Source organism: Triticum aestivum, chromosome 6A (genome assembly GCF_018294505.1).
Source record: "Triticum aestivum cultivar Chinese Spring chromosome 6A, IWGSC CS RefSeq v2.1, whole genome shotgun sequence".
In the NCBI taxonomy this organism is placed as follows: Eukaryota; Viridiplantae; Streptophyta; class Magnoliopsida; order Poales; family Poaceae; genus Triticum; species Triticum aestivum.
In genome coordinates, this window is record NC_057809.1 from 447,108,289 (window position 1) to 447,127,928 (window position 19,640).

General features: G+C 49.0%; 1 protein-coding gene across 1 annotated transcript; it reads right to left on the reverse strand.

Annotated features, from left to right (window-relative positions):
- Positions 1-17,416: 17,416 nt before the first annotated feature.
- LOC123127829 (ethylene-responsive transcription factor ERF054) lies at positions 17,417-19,355 on the reverse strand. Its single transcript, XM_044547683.1, has one exon. The coding sequence runs from the start codon at positions 19,167-19,169 to the stop codon at positions 17,784-17,786; it is 1,386 nt and encodes a 461-aa protein (XP_044403618.1). The 5' UTR covers positions 19,170-19,355; the 3' UTR covers positions 17,417-17,783.
- Between the last annotated feature and the right edge of the window lie 285 nt (positions 19,356-19,640).

Below are 19,640 nucleotides of genomic sequence, written 5' to 3' on the forward strand. Positions count from 1 at the left end.
AAGAAGGAGCAAGCTTGTGTGGTTTGTGCTGATCCACTCGGAGAACCAAATCCCCTTCCTGGAAGGCTCGACCTCTCACATTTCGGGCGTGGAAACGGCGCAGATCTTGTTGGTAGATGGTCGACCGGATCAGAGCCATCTCCCTTTCTTCCTCTAAAAGGTCGACTGCGTCCTGCCGCGCTTGTTCAGCTTCTGCTTCGTTGTAGATTTCGACTCGAGGAGCATTGTGGAGAAGATCACTCGGCAAGACTGCTTCGGCTCCATAGACCAAGAAGAATGGAGTTCTTCCGGTCGACCGATTGGGCGTGGTCCGCAGTCCCCAGAGTACAGATGGAAGTTCGTCGACCCAAGCTCCAGCCGCGTGTTTGAGATCACGCATCAGTCGCGGCTTCAGTCCCTTGAGAATCAGTCCATTAGCTCGCTCTGCTTGTCCATTCGACTGCGGATGGGCGACTGATGCGTAGTCGACCCGTGTGCCCTGGGAGTTGCAGAAGGTTCTGAATTCCTCTGAGTCAAAGTTCGACCCATTATCCGTAATGATGCTGTGCGGGACTCCATATCTGAATATTAGTTCCCTGATGAAGCTAACAGCAGTACCGGTGTCGAGGCTCTTGATTGGTTTAGCCTCGATCCACTTGGTGAACTTGTCGACTGCCACCAGTACATGCGTGAAGCCACTTCGTCCTGTTCTCAAAGGGCCGACCATGTCCAGCCCCCAGACTGCAAAAGGCCAGACGAGTGGGATGGTCTTCAAAGCTGACGCAGGTTTGTGCGACATATTCGAGTAGAACTGACATCCCTCGCACTTATCCACTATCTCCTTTGCCATCTCATTCGCCTTGGGCCAGTAAAATCCGGCTCGGTATGCTTTGGCCACGATGGTCCGGGAGGACGCATGATGACCACAGGTCCCCGAGTGAATATCATTGAGGATGAGTCGACCTTCTTCTGGTGTTATGCACTTCTGACCGACTCCAGTCGTGCTCTCTCTGTATAATTGTCCTTTGATGACGGTAAAGGCCTTAGATCGACGGACGATCTGTCGAGCCTCTTCCTCATCCTCCGGAAGCTCTTTCCTCAAGATATATGCGACATACGGAATCGTCCAGTCGGGAATGACTACCAAAACCTCCATGATCAAGTCGACCACCGCTGGGACTTCAACTTCAGTCGGATCTGTGGCACTCTTGGGCTGCGGAGTTTCTTCGGTGAAAGGATCTTCTTTGACTGACGGAGTATGTATATGCTCCAAGAACACACCACTCGGAATGGCTTCTCTCTTGGAACCTATCTTTGCTAGATCATCAGCTGCTTGATTTTTCAGTCGGGGTATATGATGGAGCTCCAACCCCTCGAACTTTTTCTCCAGCTTCCTCACTGCACTGCAGTATCCAGTCATGGCTGGGCTTCTCACGTCCCACTCTTTCATCACCTGATTGACCACTAAATCCGAGTCGCCATAGACCATTAGGCGACGGACGCCGAGTGAAATGGCCATGCGCAACCCATATAGGAGGGCCTCATATTCTGCCTCATTGTTGGAGGAATCAAAGTGAATCTGGAGCACATATCTGAGCTTATCTCCTCTGGGGGAAACCAGGACAACCCCAGCACCGGAACCATTCAACATCTTAGAACCATCGAAAAACATGGTCCAATGCTCCGAGTGAACTTCAGTCGGCTGCTGCTGTTCGATCCACTCGGCGAGGAAATCTGCTATTGCCTGGGACTTAATGGCTTTCTTTGCCTCAAACTTGATATCAAGGGGAAGAAGTTCAATCGCCCATTTGGCCACTCGACCAGTTGCATCTCTGTTGTGCAAAATCTCTGATAGTGGAGCGTCGCTGACGACTGTGATTGAATGGTCAGAGAAATAATGAGCAACCTTCTTTGTGGTCATGTATATTCCATACACAAGCTTCTGATAATGAGGATATCTCTGCTTGGATGGAGTCAAGACTTCAGACAAATAATACACTGGGCGCTGAACTTTGAGAGCTTTTCCTTCTTCTTCCCGCTCGACCGTTAGCACAGTACTGACGACTTGTCCTGTGGCTGCGATGTAGAGCAACAGAGGCTCTTTGCTGATTGGAGCAGCAAGCACCGGCTGGGTGGAGAGCAGAGCTTTTAGCTCGGCAAACGCTGCATCAGCTTCTGGAGTCCACTCGAACTTGTCAGCCTTCTTCATCAGTCGGTAAAGAGGCAATGCCTTTTCACCGAGTCGTGAGATGAATCGACTTAATGCGGCCAAGCATCCAGTAAGCTTCTGGACATCGTGCACTCGCACAGGGCGTTTCATTCGGAGAATAGTGCCAATCTTTTCTGGGTTGGCGTCGATTCCCCGTTCGGAAACGAGAAAACCGAGTAACTTGCCACCAGGAACTCCAAATGTGCACTTTGATGGATTGAGCTTGATATCATACCTTCTGAGGTTGGCAAATGTTTCGGCGAGGTCAGCGAGCAGGTCGGAACCTTTTCGTGACTTGACAACAATATCATCCATATAAGCTTCCACATTCCGACTGATTTGAGTGAGTAGACACTTCTGGATCATTCGCATAAATGTGGCTCCGGCATTCTTGAGGCCGAATGGCATGGTGATATAGCAGAAGCACCCGAATGGAGTGATGAAAGCTGTTTTTACTTCATCGGGCCCATACAGACGGATCTGGTGGTACCCGGAGTAAGCATCTAAAAAAGACAACCTCTCGCATCCCGCGGTCGAGTCAACAATTTGATCTATGCGAGGGAGAGGAAAGTGATCTTTCGGGCAGGCCCGGTTGATGTGCTTGAAATCAATGCACATTCGGAGCGACTTGTCCTTCTTAGGAACCATGACGACATTAGCGAGCCACTCGGAGTGGAATATCTCTCGGATAAATCCTGCCGCCAACAGTCGAGCCACTTCTTCACCGATGGCCTTTCTCTTCTGGACGGCGGACCGCCGAAGATGTTCTTTGACTGGCTTTGCAGACGAGTCGACTCTTAGGCGATGCTCAGCCAGTCCCCTGGGAACACCTGGCATGTCAGCGGGCTTCCATGCAAAAATGTCCCAGTTCTCACGGAGGAACTGGATGAGCGCTTCTTCCTATTTTGGGTCGAGTGTTGTGGAGATGCGGGTCGGAGCTGCTTCGGGGTCGGTCGGGTGAATGTGAACAGGCTTCGTCTCACCGGACGACTGGAATGCAGATTCTGTGGCGGGCTTCTTGGATCGCAGCAAGTCACTCGGATCTGCGTTTTGCTTGTATTCTTCGAACTCGACCGCTGTCACTTGGGAATCGGCAATTTTGGAGCCCTTCTGAAAGCACTCCTCTGCCTTTTTCCTATCACCGGTGACAGTGATCACACCTTTGGGACCGGGCATCTTCAATTTGAGGTACACGTAACATGGTCGAGCCATGAACCGTGCATAGGCTGGTCTCCCCAAAATGGCATGATATGCACTTTGAAAATCCACGACCTCAAACGTCAACTTTTCTTTGCGAAAATGCTTTGAATCGCCAAACACTACGTCCAAAGCTATCTGGCCGAGTGACTCGGCCTTCTTCCCTGGTATAACTCCATGGAAGCTCATGTTACTAGTGCTCAGTCGGGACATCGGAATGCCCATACCTTTCAACGTGTCTGCATATAACAGATTCAGCCCACTTCCACCGTCCATCAGCACCTTTGTCAGTCGAGTGCCTTCGACAACTGGATCGACCACCAAAGCTTGCCTCCCAGGGGTGGCAATATGAGTCGGGTGATCAGATTGGTCGAATGTGATGGGTGTTTGAGACCACTTCAGATAATTTGCCTTTGCTGGGGCAACCATGTTAACCTCTCGGTTAATCACTTTCAGTCGACTTCTGCTTTCCACATCTGCGAAGATCATCAGAGTGGAGTTGATATGCGGATATCCTCCCTCACTGTCCTCTTTGTCTTCGGCCTTGTCCGGCTCCTTCTCCTTGTCCTTAGACTGTTTTCCCTGAAACTGCTGGATCAGGAGTCGACATTGGCGAGTGGTGTGCTTTGGGTAAATGATATTCCCCTCTTCATCTTTCTTCGTGTGAATATGACACGGCATATCCATCACGTCGTTCCCTTCTTTATCCTTTACCTTCTTGGGGTTCCAGGATCCTTTTGGTTTCCCCTTAAACTTTCCTTGAGTCACGGCCAGAGCCTCTCCAGGAGCTGCCGGTTCAGCCTTCCGCTTCTGTTTCCGACTGGTGTTTCCTTTTTCCGACTGACTCGGCTTGTGCTTGCCGCTTCGGAGTCGGTCTTCTTCTTCGCCGTTGGCGTACTTGGTAGCAATCTCCATCATCCGACTCAAGGTCATGTCACCGGTTCGACCAAATTTCAAACTCAGTTCTCTGTTCTTGACACCATCTTTGAAGGCGCATACTGCCTGATGGTCAGAGACATTTTCCACAGTGTGGTGCAAAGTGATCCACCTCTGAATATACTCTCTGAGAGTCTCATTGGTTTTCTGCACGCAGACTTGCAACTCTGTCAATCCCGCTGGTCGCTTGCAAGTCCCTTCGAACGTTCTGACGAACACTCGGGACAGATCTTCCCAAGTGTAAATGCTGCTAGGAGGCAATTGAGTCAACCATGCCCTGGCAGAACCTTCCAACATGAGGGGCAAATGCTTCATGGCCACCTCGTCGTTCCCACCACCGATCTGAACTGCCACTCGGTAGTCTTCAAGCCAAGTTTCAGGCTTAGACTCACCAGTGAACTTGCTGACTCCTGTTGCCAACCTGAAATTGGGGGGGATAACTGCGGCTCTGATAGCTCTGCTGAAACATTCAGGACCAGAAACATGTACTCGACTGCTCGTGGGCACATCTCTGTCGAGTGCGCCTCGATGGGCTCTGTTCCGGTCGACCAACCCTTGCACGATAATGGATCGCGCGTCGAAGCCTGGCTCTCTGGGGTCAACTGGAACCCTACGCCCTGTACTGTACTGACGCCTATCATCTGGCTGCCGAGGAGCGTAAGACCCACCCCTCGGAGGGGAATAGGGCACTCGACGCCTATCATCTCGGTCGAGTCTGTCGCCATATTGATCTCGCCGATTCTCACGCCCTTCGCGCCGCGGAGGCGATCTGGGGCTGTGAGCCGACTGAACCGTATTCACAGTGACAGATCGACTGTGAATTCTGTTGCGCGACTGAGACACGGCTGAATTCTGATCTCCTGCTGCCCGGAGCAGATCCCTGATCTGCAGCAAACCTCTGCCAGCCTCTGACTGCGAAGGCTGAATGGACTCTGCTATACGGGTCGCAGCTGCTAAATTCTGAATTGGGGTTCGATATACCTGAGTCGGCGGGAAGAGTTGACGTCGACTGGTGTCGGGAACTCGTTGCCGCGCGCGCTCGTCGAGTGCTCGCTGAAGGTTCTCCAGTCGAGTGCGCTCGGCCAAATTGGCCAGACGCGCCTCCTCCAAGGCACGAGCCTCGGGGGTTTCTCCTGCGATGGGAATACGCAGGGGATCCTCGTTCCTGCGGCGAAGCTCTTCTCTTTGCAGAGAGTCGAGTGGCTCGGGCTGGTACTCTTCGTAGCCTCGTGCAGGGTCGCCGCCGTCGCCTGCTCCACCACCACGGGCGAAGCCAGGAGGACTGTGGGGCCCGTCGACCATCAAGATTTCCGCCGCTGGATCACTGCTTCCGCACTCGGATGCAGTCTCTCCGGAGCCAGTCGACTGATCGAACAAGCCGTAGAGAGATTCGTTGGGCTCGATTGCCGCAACTTGTGTAGTGGCCGACTGGCGAGCCACCGCGTGACTCACCCATCGCTGAAGCCTCGACCGGCCTGAGCGCTTGCGCTGGCGGGAGACCGGGAGGGTGGAAGATGGAGGAGCCGACCGATACTGGGTCGATGGTTGCCGCAGCAGAACGCCGCGGACACATGCGCGAAAATGCGTCGCACCGCGGACGGGGAGCGCATCTACGTCGAGTGGAGCCTCCTGGAGCCATGCGGAGTCGTCGGCGATGAAGGTGAGAGCGCCGAGACGGATCTCTTGACCCTCGACCAAAATTCCAGCAGACACCATGATGAAAGTACTCGGAAGAATCGCAACTTCTCCACAAAATCGCTAAAACACCTGCCCCACGGTGGGCGCCAACTGTCGTGGTTCTAAGCCTGACAGTAGAGTGGGGGGTAGGTATGGAGAGGCAAGGTCCTAGCTATGGAGAGGTTGTAAGCACAAAGGATGTACGAGTTCAGGCCCTTCTCGGAAGAAGTAACAGCCCTACGTCTCGGAGCCCGGAGGCGGTCGAGTGGATTATGAATGTATGGATTACAAGGTGCCGAACCCTTCTGCCTGTGGAGGGGGGTGGCTTATATAGAGTGCGCCAGGACCCCAGCCAGCCCACGTAGGAGAGGGTTTAAGGTGAGTTAAGTCTGGGGCGTTACTGGTAACGCCCCACATAAAGTGCCTTTACTATCATAAAGTCTACTTAATTACAGGCCGTTGCGGTGCAGAGTGCCTCTTGACCTCCTGGTGGTCGAGTGAGTCTTCGTGGTCGAGTCCTTCAGGCCAGTCGAGTGAATCCTCGTTGGTCGACTGGAAGGCGACCTCTTCTAGGGATGTCCTAGGGTAAGTTACTTGGAACAGGTCCATGACCCTACCCTAGGTACATAACCCCATCACAAAACGCGACGCCTAACCGGCTGGAGGATTCACAGTCCTCAAGTGTAATAAGTCTTCAGATCACACAGACAGGAAGACTTCAGTGATGCCTAACACTCTTTGGCTCTGGGTGTTTAGGGCTTTGTCCTCGCAAGGATTTCTCTCTCAAAGGCTTTGAGGTGGGTTGCTCTCAAATGACAAAAGTCGTGCACTAACTCTGAGAAGCCAACCAATTTATGGTGTAGGGGGTGGGCTATTTATAGCCACTAGGCAACCCGACCTGATTTGTCTGAAATGACCCTGGGTCACTAAGGAACTAACACGTGTTCCAACGGTCAGATTTCAAACGCACACGGCAACTTTACTTGGGCTACAAGCAAAGCTGACTTATCCAGCTCTGGATAAGATTTGCTCTCATTGTCTTCGCTCGAAGACATAGGATTTTGGTTAAGCATCACTTCAGTCATTCTGACTGGTTCACTGGGACCCCACTTAACAGTACGGTGGTTCCTATGACTCAACAAAGAAGAAAAGGAAACAACGAAACAACTAAGTCTTCGCGCTCCATAGTCTTCACTCAATGTCTTCTCTTGTCATAGTCTTCAATGTGAATATCTTCACATACCACTTTGTCTTCATTGTCTTCATACATTTTTAGGGGTCATCTCCGGTAGGAAAACCGAATCATTGAGGGACTACTACATGTGTTATCCTGCAATTCTCACAAACACATTAGTCCCTCAACCAGGTTTGTCGTCAATATTCCAAAACCAACTAGGGGTGGCACTAGATGCACTTACACTCCCTCACCATCCCTCCACTCCTCTGCACCTCTTGTTATTCTTTGCCGAGTGTAGGCTCACCCCGCATCCGAACCAGTCAAGTTTCCCACTCCTCTCCGTCTGCGACTCCACTGCCGCGTCTTCCCCATCTCCGGGGCGTTCCAGTCTGGGGCCTCGCTGTCGTCCACCGGCTTGTTCGCTCTGCACGATGTGGTCAACGTGGTCAACAAACGAGAGTCATCGGAAGATGATTGTACATTGAGAGGCTAACAGTGGGGACGCACCACGCCCGTGGATGCATGCATGCAACGGCATCCTTTTTACCCTAAAAATAATGTTTTCTCCCCCTGATAGCTGGGACCCACCAGCTACATCTTCGCACGCAAGGAAGTGCATCCTTATTACGGGCAAAAAATGATTCTTCCCCATGACAGCTAGGACCCACCAGCTATATCTTCGCACGCAAGGAAGTGCGTTCTTATCCTCCCTGACAGCTGGAACCCACCCAGTCGAACCGTATATAGTGTTGTCTGTGTACATACTAGTCGAGCGGTTTGTCTGCCACGATGAACCGTGGCCGAGTATGGAGCGGTAGCAGTTCAGGCAGTCCAACCAAAACCGTGTACACGTACATACAGCCATATGCCAAAAAATACGGCCACATACATACATACGGGTGGGGTCTCGAATGCGTACTCGCGCATACGTACGGCCAGGGCTCATGTACATGGAGAGGCCACGGATGGCAACAACAGCGTCCTGTTCATCGGAAGACAACCGGCTGGGTTGCAACGGAGAAACTGTGTCGTGTTCATGGGGAGGCAACAGAATGCGTCATGTTCATCGGGAGGCCACAGAATACATCATGTTCATTAGGAGCCAACCGGCTTGGACGAAACAACCGAAACGAGGTTTGGCGTACCGCAGAACGGAGGAAATGGGCCTTCTGTTTGACCGCGTATGGTCGAAACGGGGCCCTGTTCATCGGGAAGGGTCTGGCATACTACAGAATGGAGGAAACAGACTTGTGTTCCACCGTGTACGATCGAAACAGGGTCTTGTTCATTGGGAAGGGTCTGGCGTACCGCAAAACAGAGGAAATGGACTTGTGTTCGACCGTGTATGGTCGAAACGGGGTCCTGTTGATCGGGAGGGGTGTGGCGTACTGCAAAACAAAGAAAACGGACTTGTGTTGGAGCGCCTGCGATCGAAACAGGATCATGTTCATCCACTGTCTACTGTCTCGCTCCAGCCTCCACCTGCTACTGTTCATCCACCATCGACTTCCTCCAGCCTCCACCTGCTATTGTTCATCCACCGTTGACTTCCTCCAGCCTCCACCAGCTACTGTTCATCCACTATGTCATGTTCATCCAGCCTCCGTCGACTACTGTTCAACCAGCCCTCCACCTGGTCCTGTTCATCAACCCTCCACCGGCTATTGTTCATGGAGTCTCCACGGGGTCCTGTTCATCAACCCTCCACCGGCTACTGTTCGTGGAGCCTCCACGGGGTCCTGTTCATCCACCCTCCACCGGCCTCCTTGATCAGGGTCCTGTTCATCCAACGGCAACGACCTCTACTATCACAGGATCCTGTTCATCCAACCACCACCGGGAACTGTTCATCTAACCCCCACCGGGAACTGTTCATCAAGAGGCAGCTTCGATCGGCTTCAGTTAGCAGCAGTAGCGAAGGAATCACTTGGGTTCAGTTAACAGCAATTGATCGATCGTGGTTCTATAACGTAGCTAGTGCAATTGCTCGGGTTCAATTAGATCCCAACGCCTCGCTCAGTTCAGTTAGAGCGCAACGCCTCGCACACACGCGCATACGTGTATGAGAGAAACACGCAAACCTCCATGCATCGCTCGGCCCTGACCATCCACCATAATCGGGAACTTGATAACCCACAAGTATAGGGGATCAATTGTAGCCTCTTTCGATAAGTAGGAGTGTCGAACCCAACGAGGAGCTAAAGGTAGAACAAATATTCCCTCAATTTCTATCGACCACAGATACAACTCTACGCATGCTTAACGTTTGCTTTACCTAGAACAAGTATGAAACTATAAGTACTTTGTATGTGTTGTTGGATAGGTTTGCAAGATAATAAAGAGCACGTAAATAAAAGCTAGGGGCTATTTAGATATATACACAACTAAATTAGTTTCAGTAGAGAGCTTTTTGTCACGAGAAAGTTATTTGTCCCTAGACAATCGATAACTAGACTGGTAATCATTATTGCAATTTTATTTGAGGGAGAGGCATAAGCTAACATACTTTCTCTTCTTGCATATGCACTTATGATTGGAACTCTAGCAAGAATCTGCAACTACTAAAGATCATTAAGGTAAAACCCAACCATAGCATTGTAAGGCATCAAGTCCTCTTTACTCCCATACGCAAACAACCTACTTAGGAAAAATAAAGTCAACACAAAACTCAACAGGAAGTCTGGTACTCCAAAAATTCTAAAAACTCAACAGAAAGTCTGGTACTCTAAAATTCTGAAAAAATTAGGAAAAATAAACAATTTTTATAGAAAGACAGTGTAAAAAGTCTCAGCACCGTTTGACGTTCTAGTAAAAATGTAAAATCACGCACTACAGCCTAAGTTTCAGTCACCCTCGTGGGCTCCTCGGGCATCGTCTTGCGTTGATTCCACTTCCCAAAATTCACATATATTCCAAAAAAATCTTCATAAGTTTTTATCCCGTTTGGACTCCGTTTGATACGGATTTTCTACGAAACAAAAAACATGCAACAAACATGAACTGGCACTCGGCACTGTATCAATATATTAGTCCCAAAAATAGTATAAAAAGTTGCCAAAAGTATGTAAAAGTTGTAGAATATTGGCATGGAACAATCAAAAATTATAGATATGATGGAGACGTATCAGCATCCACCTAATACACCAAAAAATTTGAAAAAAATAGGAAAAATAAACAATTTGTATAGAAAGACAGTGCAAAAAGTTTCAGCACCGTTTGACTTTCTAGTAAAAATGTAAAATCGCGCACTACAGCCTAAGTTTCTGGTTTGCACCGCACAAACCAACAAGCAATGTAAACATCCTAAAGGCAAATCTTGGCATATTATTTTATAATACAATGGAATTGTACAAGGGGGTAATTATTTTTGTTGAAAAGTTTCTGTAATCAAGATTCACAAAGTTTCCGTGAGCATGAACAAAGTTCAAGGAGCTCCCTCACTTCAACAATGCTTGTCTCTCTCACTTTCACTTTCCTTTTTGAAAAGTTTTGGGTTCCCCTATTTCTTTATTTTTTTGTTTTTAAACTCTATAAAAGCACTCAACAGAAATAAATGACTCTCTAAAACTTCCGGGTTGTCTCCCTGGCAGTGCTTTCTTTAAAGCCATTAAGCTAGGCATAAGGTGCTAACGTAATGAATCCACCCGGATCCTAAGGTATATCAAAGCCAATTTGAATTAGCAATGATTTAGCATTTAGTAGTGAGCACAAAGCAACATATATCAAGCAATGACGAAGTATAACTCTCTTCCTATACATCGGCATGTCATACAAGAACAATTCATGCACATCAAGTAAAGGCCAATGTATAGCATAAGAAGTTTCTTGCAATTTTGTCGTGTTGGAAACATAGAGAGGCGGAGATGTAGTTCCTCTCTCATAATAATTGCAAGTAGGAGAAGCAAGCACATGCATATTACATTCATCAAAATTATCATGTGCAACGGTAAAAGGCCACCCATCAATATAATCCTTAATAAGTGCAAACTTCTCCGATATAGTGTAGTTTGGAGAATTCAAAACGATAATAGGACTATCATGTGTGGGTGCAATAGCAAAAATTTCATGTTTAACATAAGGAACAATAGCAAGTTCATCTCCATAAGCATAATTCATATTGGCATCTTGGCCACAAGAATAGCAAGCATCAAGTTGATCAAAAAGGGATATTCCAAACGAATCAACGGGGTCATAGAAATTATCATGGCATTCATCCTTCGGTAAGAATGAAGGGACATTAAATAATGTATGAGTTGGAGAGTTACTCTCATTAGAAGGTGGGAATGGGTAGCTAATCCGATCTTCCTCCTTTTGTTCTTCGCTCTCCTCGTCATTTTTTCATCCAATGAGCTCACAGTTTCATCAATTTCTTCTTCCATAGACTCCTGCAAAATATTAGTCTCTTCTAGGACAGCGAAGACTTTATTAATAAATTCATCAATATCATAATTGTATTTATAATTCTCATAGCAATATTTAAGGATAGCTAAATTTTCGGGTCTATAAACTGAATCATCAAAATCTTCAAACTCTTTAAACAAAGATTCAATTTCACAAGCACCCTTAAAAGCAACAAATTCTTCTATTCGTTCCACATCATAGTAATCATATATACCATTAGCATAAGAAGCTAAGGTTTCATTATCATTAAATTTGCATGAAAAGGGAAGGTGTGGAGCCTTCATCCTAGAGCAACAAGTATAATCATATCTCAAGCATAGTTGCCGAGCATACCAATGCAACATATAAATTTGATCCCATAATAGTTTCCCTTTTTGAGTCAAGCGATAATCCCTAAAGTATTCACGTTGATCCAACGTGTCTCCCATTATATAATTGAATGGGGTTTTCTCAGGATTATTAAAGTAGTGTGTAATATCTTTCACATAATGAGCATCGAGGGCTTTATGAGGTTCCCATCTCCATGAGTAGCAAGTAAACCTATGTTTTGGTATTTCATGTTCCATATCCATTACTAAAGATAGAGAACAACTTAGAACGGGAAATAAAATCCACTTAGTGATAAAGCAAACAATCACACACGAGAATATTCATCCCACGCTATTGCTCTTCGGCAACGGTGCCAGAAAAAGGTCTTGATAACCCACAAGTATAGGGGATCAATTGTAGCCTCTTTCGATAAGTAGGAGTGTCAAACCCAATGAGGAGCTAAAGGTAGAACAAATAATCCCTCAAGTTCTATCGACCACCGATACAACTCTACGCACGCTTAACGTTTGCTTTACCTAGAACAAGTATGAAACTAGAAGTACTTTGTAGGTGGTGTTGGATAGGTTTGCAGCACGTAAATAGAAGCTAGGGGCTGTTTAGATAAAGACACAACTAAATTAGTTTCAATAGAGAGCTTTTTGTCACGAGAAAGTTATTTGTCCCTAGACAATCGATAACTAGACAGGTAATCATTATTGCAATTTTATTTGAGGGAGAGGCATAAGCTAACATACTTTCTCTTCTTGGATCATATGCACTTACGATTGGAACTCTAGCAAGAATCCGCAACTACTAAAGATCATTAAGGTAAAACCCAACCATAGCATTATAAGGCATCAAGTCCTCTTTACTCCCATACTCAAACAACCTACTTACTCGGGTCTGTGCTTCTGTCACTCACGCCACCCACCATAAGAAAATCATGAACATATTGCAAACCCTACAGTGGGGATCCCTCATGCTTGCGCGACACGGAGAGCACCATAGGACAGCATCAATAATAAAACATGCAACTCAAACCAATCACGATCATCAATTAACCCATAGTACAAAACGGATCTACTCAAACATCATAGGATAGCCATACATCATTGGGAAATGATATATAGCGTCGAGCACCATGTTTAAGTAGAGATTACAGCGGGTAAAAGAGGGGTTACACCGCTGCATAGAGGGGGGAAGAGTTGGTGATGATGGCGGTGAAGTTGTTGGTGTAGATCGTTGTCGCGATGATGGACCCGGCGGTGTTCCGGCGCCACCGGGAGAGAGGGGGAGAGAGCCCCCCCCCTTTTCCTCTTCTTCCTTGACCTTCCCCCTAGATGGGAGAAGGGTTTCCCCTCTGGTCCATGGGCTCCATGGCGGCGGAGGGGGGAGAGAGCCCCTCCCAGATTGGATCTCTCTCTCTCTCTCTCTCTCTCTCTCTCTCTCTCTCTGTTTCCTTCTGTTTATGCGCTCCCTAGTTCTGCCCTTTCACCGTTTCTTAAATTCCCAGAGATCCGTAACTCCGATTAGGCTGAAATTTTGACACATTTTTTATCCGGATATTGGCTTTCTTGCGGCAAAAAAAGGGCACCAACCGCCTTATGAAGTGGCCACGAGGGCCCTGGGCGCTCCCTACCCCCTGGGGCGCGCCCCTCACCCTCGTGGGCCCCTCGGGCATCGTCTCACGTTGATTACACTTCCCAAAATTCACATATATTCCAAAAAAATCTTCGTAAGTTTTTATACCGTTTGGACTCTGTTTGATATGGATTTTCTACGAAACAAAAAACATGCAACAAACAGGAACTGGCATGGGCACTGGATCAATATGTTAGTCCCAAAAATAGTATAAAAAGTTGCCAAAAGTATGTAAAAGTTGTAGAATACTGGCATGGAACAATCAAAAATTATAGAAGGACGGAGACATATTAGAACTCCCCGAAATTTCCCCCGCCCTCGCTTCTACCACGATTTTTTCCGTCATGAATGGCCCAAAGAATGTCATGCAGGTGCATCTCCGGCCCACCCAGGCCCAAAGAATGTCATGCAGGTGCATCTCCGGCCCACCCAGGACGAAAAGCCCATTTTCTGTCATGATTTTTTGTCATAGAAGTAGGATCCCACCACATCTATGATGATACCGGGTTTTGTCACAATTATCGTCATAGAAGTGTCATAAGCATGACATGAAAATGTCACGGATGTGTCCTTTTTTTGTAGTGTACTGAACGTACGGCACCTCCGAGTTCTGCACACCTTTAGCATGGTGACGTCCCTCGCCTTCTTGATCCAGCAAGGTGTCGAGGTAGTAGATGAGTTCTGTTAGCACGACGACATGGTGACGGTGATGGTGAAGTTATCCGCGCAGGGCTTCGCCTAAGCACTACGAAGATATGACCGGGGTAAACTGTGGAGGAGGGCGCCGCACACGGCTAACAATTGATGTTGTGTGTTCTAGGTGCCCCCTCCCCACATATATATAGGTAGGAGGGGAGGAGAGGCAGCCAGGGGCGCCCCAAGTAGGATTCGAATCCTACTTGGGGTTTCCCCAAGTGGCGCCCCCCTTTCCTTTTTCCACCGGAGAAGAAAGGAAGGGGGAAGAAGAGAAGGAAGGGAGGGCTGAACCCCCTCTTATCCTTATCCTATTTGGACACATGCCATAGGGGGGGCACCCCTTATGGACTGGTGTGATCCCCTCTCATGGCCCATATATTCCCCCCGGGGGTTCCGGTAACCCTCCCGGTACTCCGATAAATACCCGATACATTTCAGAACACTTCTGGCATTCGAATACTATCATCCTATATATCAATCTTTACCTCTCGACCATTTCGAGACTCCTCGTCATGTTTGTGATCTCATCCGGGACTCCGAACAACATTCGGTCACCAAATCACATAACTCATATAATACAATATCGTCATCGAACGTTAAGCGTGCGGATCCTACAGGTTCGAGAACTATGTAGACATGACCGAGACACCTCTCCGGTCAATAACCAATAGCAGAACCTGGATGCTCATATTGGCTCCTACATATTCTACGAAGATCTTTGTCGGTCGAACCGTTATGACAACATACGTAATTCCCTTTGTCCATCGGTATGTTACTTGCACGAGATTCGATCGTCGGTATCTACATACCTAGTTCAATCTCGTTACTGACAAGTCTCTTTACTCGTTCCGTAATACATCATCCTGCAACTAACTCATTAGTCACTTTGCTTGTAAGGCTTCTTATGATGTGTATTACTGAGAGGGCCCAGAGATACCTCTCCGATACTCAGAGTGACAAATCCTAATCTCGATTTATGCCAACCCAACAAACACCTTCAGAGATACCTGTAGATCATCTTTATAATCTCCCAGTTACGTTGTGACGTTTGATAGCACACAAGGCATTCCTCCGGTATCCGGGAGTTGCATAATCTCATAGTCGAAGGAATATGTATTTGACATGAAGAAAGCAATAGCAATAAAACTAAACGATCATTATGCTAAGCTACCAGATGGGTCTTGTCCATCACATCATTCTCCTAATGATGTGATCCCGTTATCAAATGACAACTCATGTCTATGGTTAGGAAACCTTAACCATTTTTTATCAACGAGCTAGTCAAGTATAGGCTCACTAGGGACACCGTGTTTGTCTATGTATTCACACATGTATTTAAGTTTCTGATCAATATAATTCTAGCATGAATAATAAACATTTATCATGAATAAGGAAATATAAAATAACAACTTTATTATTGCCTCTAGGGCATATTTCCTTCGCCCACCCCCCAGGGTGTTGCCCTTGTGACACCTTTTGACGTGACTCGAACGCTAAAAAATCCTATGAATTAAGAAACTCCGTAAAGTAACCTAGAACTTTTACTCCGCCACCGCAAGCCTCTGTTCCGAAGCAATCTCATCTGGAGGCCTTTTCCGGCACACTGCCGGAGGGGGAAGCCCCAAAGGTCATCTTCTTCATCCTTGTTGCCTCCATGGTGATGCGTGAGTAGTTCATCCTCGGGGCTGGGGGTTTGTACCCGTAGCTATGTGTTTGATCGCTCTCTCTCTCTCTCTCTCTCTCTCTCTCTCTCTCTCTCTCTCTCTCTCTCTCTCTCTCTCTCTCTCTCGTGTTCTTGATTTGACACGATCTTGATCGCCCATGGCGTCCCCGACGGTGGAGTAGGATTTGTTGGTTGTCTTCATTAGGTTCGAGTTGCTTCTCAGGGTTAGGAGAGTTATGCCTTGTTATTTTTATTTGTTTGGGCCGAGCACCCCATGTCCCTCTGCTCCGGGCACCATGTCATGTCGTCTTGCGTTCGTGCATGTGTTGTCCCATACCTTGTATTATTTCTTCTTCTATCAATGGAATGATACGCAAGCTTTGCGTATGCGCGAAAAAACTTGATTTGAAAACGTTCGAGTAAGACATGGACCGCTCCTAGGGCTTCTGGAGGACAAAGTAGATGTGAATGTGGCATTTCCACAAAACCGTTCTTAAAATATGTGAATAGTTGTATTATTGTGCCATATATGGTTAAGAAAAGGGATGAATAAAGTTTTCTTATTGATATGAAATCATGTTATGAGTGACGAAAGGTTTGGATCGCAAAACAACTATAATCATCTAAAGCAATTAGTCGATAATATGTGAGGCTAATAACTAGGTGTTGAGGCCATAGGTTGGTCCCAATGCGAGGATTTTCAAAGAACAATGATGTTTTAGGACCTCAAATTCTCTTTTTTAGGACCTCAGTTTCTAAAGCCATTTTGAAATAAACACTTATACGAGAAGGTAGTTTGAAATAAACACTTCTACAAGAAAATAGTTTGAAATAAATTCTTCCTCTTTCCTCTGGGCCGGGCAAGTTTGTTGCCAGCACATACACCCTGCATGCACTTTGTGTTAGAGAAGATCATGAAACCCTAAGTTCCCATTGTTTTTTTTTTGTTGGGTGCGGGGGGGTAAAGAGTTTTATTTCAAAGCAATGGGGTTACACTATGCTGATAAAAGATCTAGAATAAAATAAGTGGCCCTCGATGTGACCAACATGCGGTATTGTGAGCTGTGCGAGCATAATTGGCAAGACAGTGAGAAACTCTATTTTGTGACCGGGCTATCTTAACAAACTCACGCTCCCACATGAGCAACTTAATCTCTTGTAACAAGTGACCATGAACGAGCTGAAAACAAAATCACTATTCATGTACTAGTCTCTTCATCTAAAAATCTTCTCCTGTTCATATTCGTGTACATGATGAGCTGAAAACAAAATCGGAAGACTTCATTGACTAAAACAAATGCTTCCTCCGATCCACAATGAACGTTGCAATCTTAAACTAAGATTCAATTTTAGTTCAAAACCGTGACACTCATTTTGGTTCGGATGGAGTAAGAGCTATCAATTCATTGATCATGAAGCTAACAATACATATAACGTGCATGGCAGATGTGACACCCACATATATGGTTCAAGAATACTGCAGAAAACACAATTATTCAGGTAAGAACAAGAGGAGAGCATAAAAATCGTCTCCTCTTCCAGAACCTTTATTAGGAACCCTAAAGCCATACACAACACAACTAAAGATGCAGGAAACAACTGACGAGCCCTAGCTATCTAATGTCTAAAACTCATCTTAGAATCATCACGGAAGGATCTACAAGGATGGAGAATCAAATATAGCCCATCTTTGTCCCAGCCTATAAAATGCAGCTGGGGGCTTCCTTGCGATTTTCAGGAGAAAATCGATCAGAGAGAAAAGAAAAGGTCATGAGATGTTCCTGCGATGTGATGATGCCACAAGCTGTCTGTTAAAAATCTGCAGCCTGTGTGCATCTCACAGCGTAGGTAGGTTCTGTACTTGTGTGTGTGAGATGTTCAGAGATGGGGGTGCGTGTCTAGTCCTTCCACATGAAGGGAGGACGAGGAGGGAGAGGAGAAGGGGGAGCGGCACAGGCCGTGCCTGTCCCTGCCGCCGGTGCCACGTGGGCTTCCGGCGCAGTGGGGACGTAATCCATGCCGGCCTGATCACCGGCGAAGCGAGACTGGAGTAAGAGGCCGTGGGCGCTGTCCATGTCGTAGTCCCAGACAGAGCTGCCCGGGCCCCACGCGCTGAACCATGCGTCGTCGGCGGGGCCCCAGACGCCGCCGGGGGTCACTGGAGCCTGCTGCATCATGGCCGTGCTGCCGTCGCTGCATTGTTGCTCTGCGTTCTGGAGCTGAGGATTTTGCTCTGGTTCCGGGAGGCCGCCCTGCTCTGCTGCGGAGAGCAGAGGTTTCTGTCTAATGTTCGCTTGCTCGTCCGTGTGTTGCTGCTGCTGTTCACGCTGGAGCAGCAGCTGAGCTTGCTGCGCATGGGTCTCGTCCGGCGTCGGCGGAGCGGACGTGGAGGAGGAGGAGGCCGACGCCGCGGCGCTGGCGCTGGTGCGGCCGCTGCCGCCGGAGCGGCCTTTGCCGAGAAAGAGGTCGGGGAAGTTGAGCCGCGCGTTCTCGCCGCGCAGCTTGAAGGCCTCGCGATCGTACGCCATGGCGGCGTCCTCGGCGGTGTCGAAGGTGCCGAGCCACATGCGCGTGCGGTTCCGCGGCAGGCGGATCTCCGCCACCCACTTTCCCCAGTGACGCTGGCGCACGCCGCGGTACAGCTTGGCCGGGCCAGGCGGCCGCAGCAGGTGCTGGTACAGCGCTGGCGGCACGACCCCGCCAAGCACGCCTCGCGGACTCAGGTTCAGGGCCGCGCTCCAGTAGCGCAGCGCCTCCGGCGCCATGTAGTGCGGCGGGATCAAGGCCGCCGCCGCCTCCAACTGCTGCTGCTGCTGGGCATCGCCGAAGGATATCATCTGCGGATGCTGAGAAGGTGTGTGCTGCTGCTGCTGCTGCTGGAGCTGCTGCGGCAGCATGGGTTGCTGGTACAAGCTGGAGGAGTACCGCAACAGCTGCAGGAGCCTCGGTGCCGCCGCGGGGGACGGATCGTACGCGAACGGGAGTATCTGCCGCGTCGACGACACGTGGGGCGGCAAGGACGTCGCGGGCGGCGAGAGGGGGTTGGAAACAGAGGAGGAGTCAGGGGAAGCAGGAGCCGACGACAGCGAGGACACGGAGCGGCGGAGGCGGCAGTCGGGGCTCCGCATCTTCTTCAGCGGCGGGAGCAATGCGGCCGCCGGCGCGTCTTCTAAAACCGGCGCCAGCTGCTGCTGCTGCTGCTTCTCCGCCGCCGAGCTCGCGGCCTTCCCCTTCCATCTCCGCTCGCGCCCGCGGACACCGCCACCACTATCCGCCACATCCATTCCAACAACTCGCTCAACCGCGCGAACCCTCCGGTTGAGTTCAACCCGGCCGCCGCCGCCCGCCGCAGACGAGACGAAACCAAGCAACTCACGTACGAACTGTACAAAGCTGCGTGGCGAACGAGAGAGGCTGCGGGGCGCGCGTGCGCGGGGGGAGGAGGGGGGGGGGGGAGCCAATGGGGCGCGTGGTTCTGATCTGATTTGGGGAGATCGGCCGGCCGCGACGGGCTTATAAAGGTGGGCGGGCGAGATATTTTTGGGGAGCTCGGGGATGTTCCACGGGGGTGAAAACGAAAAAGGCGGTTGCCTTGTCGCTGTGTGGCGCGAACGGGGCCGTGGACGGTGGTCGGGCCCCACGCGCATTGACCCGTCAGCGCGCCACGGCGGACCTCGCGATGCGTGCGACGGCCGGCGGAGCCCCGCACGGATCGCGAGGCGTGCGCTGGAAGGTGGAACGCGGACGTAGCTTTC